This window comes from Anneissia japonica, unplaced genomic scaffold, assembly GCF_011630105.1.
Source record: "Anneissia japonica isolate Jap-2015-1 unplaced genomic scaffold, ASM1163010v1 scaffold63756_len2413_cov221, whole genome shotgun sequence".
In the NCBI taxonomy this organism is placed as follows: domain Eukaryota; kingdom Metazoa; phylum Echinodermata; class Crinoidea; order Comatulida; family Comatulidae; genus Anneissia; species Anneissia japonica.
In genome coordinates this window covers 1-2,256 of record NW_022716782.1, presented here as the reverse complement: position 1 = coordinate 2,256, position 2,256 = coordinate 1, and the positions used below count along the sequence as shown (strand labels likewise).

General features: G+C 31.2%; 1 protein-coding gene across 1 annotated transcript; it reads left to right on the top strand.

Moving 5' to 3' along the window:
• Positions 1-97: 97 nt before the first annotated feature.
• LOC117109822 (serine/threonine-protein phosphatase with EF-hands 2-like) lies at positions 98-1,484 on the top strand. The gene is made up of 2 exons (XM_033252251.1): positions 98-773; positions 1,244-1,484. Exons 1-2 carry the CDS (start codon positions 607-609, stop codon positions 1,434-1,436), a joined length of 360 nt encoding a protein of 119 aa, XP_033108142.1. The 5' UTR covers positions 98-606; the 3' UTR covers positions 1,437-1,484.
• Positions 1,485-2,256: the final 772 nt, after the last annotated feature.

The window sequence follows — 2,256 nt, the reverse complement described above, 5'->3', positions numbered from 1 at the left end:
TTTTTTTTTTTTTTTTTTTTTTTTTTGTATATATTTATATTGTATTGTCATTGTATTGATGATGGAGTAAGAGCAGTTTACTGTTTGGGCTTATGCCTATTACTTACTCCTGGCAAGAATATTGTATGTATACTTTTTACTTTGCCTAATAAATATTATTAATATTATTATTATTATTATAAATGCTGAGGGCAGGATGAAACATGTTGTTAAATTAGGAAATATATATCGCTGACTTCATTGGAACATACTTGCATCTAGGTATATATCCATTATCAAATGGTAGAAACAGTGCTCAAATAATGGCTAAATGATGTAAAGATCGTACAGGGCATATCAAGAAAAACTTTGTTATCAATAGTTTAGAAAAGTGCCCCTGGTGAGAGTGGAACCTGCTACCTGCCTGAAGTGTATATCTTTTAATTTTTGTTCATTATTCAAGTCTATACTGCCAGAGGGTTTCTTTAAGTCAGTTTTGATGAATAAATACATAGAACATTACCGTAATGCTAAAATACAAGAAACATTTTGTGGCAAACATGAACTACACAGGTCAGGCTCAAACAAAAGTTAAAATCAAGTAAACATCTTTTAAGTCATTATTGAATGTTTGTTTTCCAAAAGGTTCTGACAGTCTTCTCGGCGTCAAATTACTACGAAATTGGAAGTAATCGAGGAGCTTACATCAAGTTAGGCCAAGACTTGAAGCCCCATCCTGTACAGTATATGTATGTTGAGACTACATCCACTAAACCACTCACTGCTAGGCAAAGGTAAGCATATTCTTAATTATGATTGTTCTTTAAAGACTAGGGAGATATATCACAGTTTTATATTTTTGTTATACTGTATATGATATTTAGTAAATTTCAGTTACTTATCATGGATAGATCACAACAAAAATCACAAATCAAGAAAAAGATTGTGGTTTTAAGTGTAAATCGTTTTTGGTGTACCCCTTACTTTTTTATTTTCAACTTTTTTTTATTTGGACTTTGTTACCGTTTTCTTTTCTAAATTTATTTGGATTTGTTTCATTTGTATTGGTAGTATTCACTTTATGTTTCTGGGTGATTGTTGTGTTCTTTGTTTCAACAATAATTTCAACTTGAATTAAAAAACATGTGTTTATGGAAGAATATCTTAAGTATGAAAAAAATTAATATTATATAGTCAAAATTATAGTCATATTTATTTACTTTTTTTGTGAAACTGTTACTATTACTTTGTATTGTCGTCACAGCTTAAGCGTTATTGAAGAATCAGCCTTACGGAATGTACGAGAGAAAGTAACTGCAAACAAATCAACCCTCCGTGAAGCTTTCAATACCTACGATCCTAATGAAACAGGTAGGCCTACTGCAGTTCTTGGCCTTGTTACACGTGATTGGGTAGGCCTACTGCAGTTCTTGGCCTTGTTACACGTGATTGGGTAGGCCTACTGCAGTTCTTGGCCTTGTTACACGTGATTGGGTAGGCCTACTGCAGTTCGTCGCCTTGTTACACATGATTGGCAATAAGCTTAATAAGAATAAGAACACTGAATCAGTTCAAAAACCAAAACCTGTATATTGTACATAAAATACAAGCCAACATTAATCTAATATCATGAAAATGTTTTATGCTCATTTCATCCAGTCCATCCACTGAAATATATTTTACTGACTGGCTGCAGGACAGTCAGTTAAATGTATTCAGTAGTTTAAGTTATTTGCTTTGATGTAATATTTATGTGTCTGTTAACTTTGTGAATGTTTAGAGTAATTGTGTTCCATTGTAGTTTTTGAAAGGACAAATAAAATATGATTGTGATTCTGATCACATTCTGCTGTATTGTATATGATGAATTAACCAAAGTTAAGATAGATTAGCAAGTACAGTAGGTTCATTAATATGGATGTTGAACAACTATTTATGTGTTGAACTCTATTTATTATTGTAACAATGTGCTCCTTTGCTTCTCTATTTTTGATACAAGCTAAAGCTCTGGCTAAACTATCACATTTTATGTGTCAAAAAATGCAATGTACACATATATGGGCATGATGACATCATATCACATAATTTCAAATTGTACCAAAAAAAGTTGAAAATGTTCATTTTGTTAATGTCTCTATTAAAAAGTTATCCATTTTTTAAGAAAACACCTTTTGACCAATAAGCAAACACTACAAATCATACCAGCCAATCGGACTTGATAATTAAGTTTTATCAAAATACATCACATTTTTTGAGGAAGTTTGATGTATTTTGATA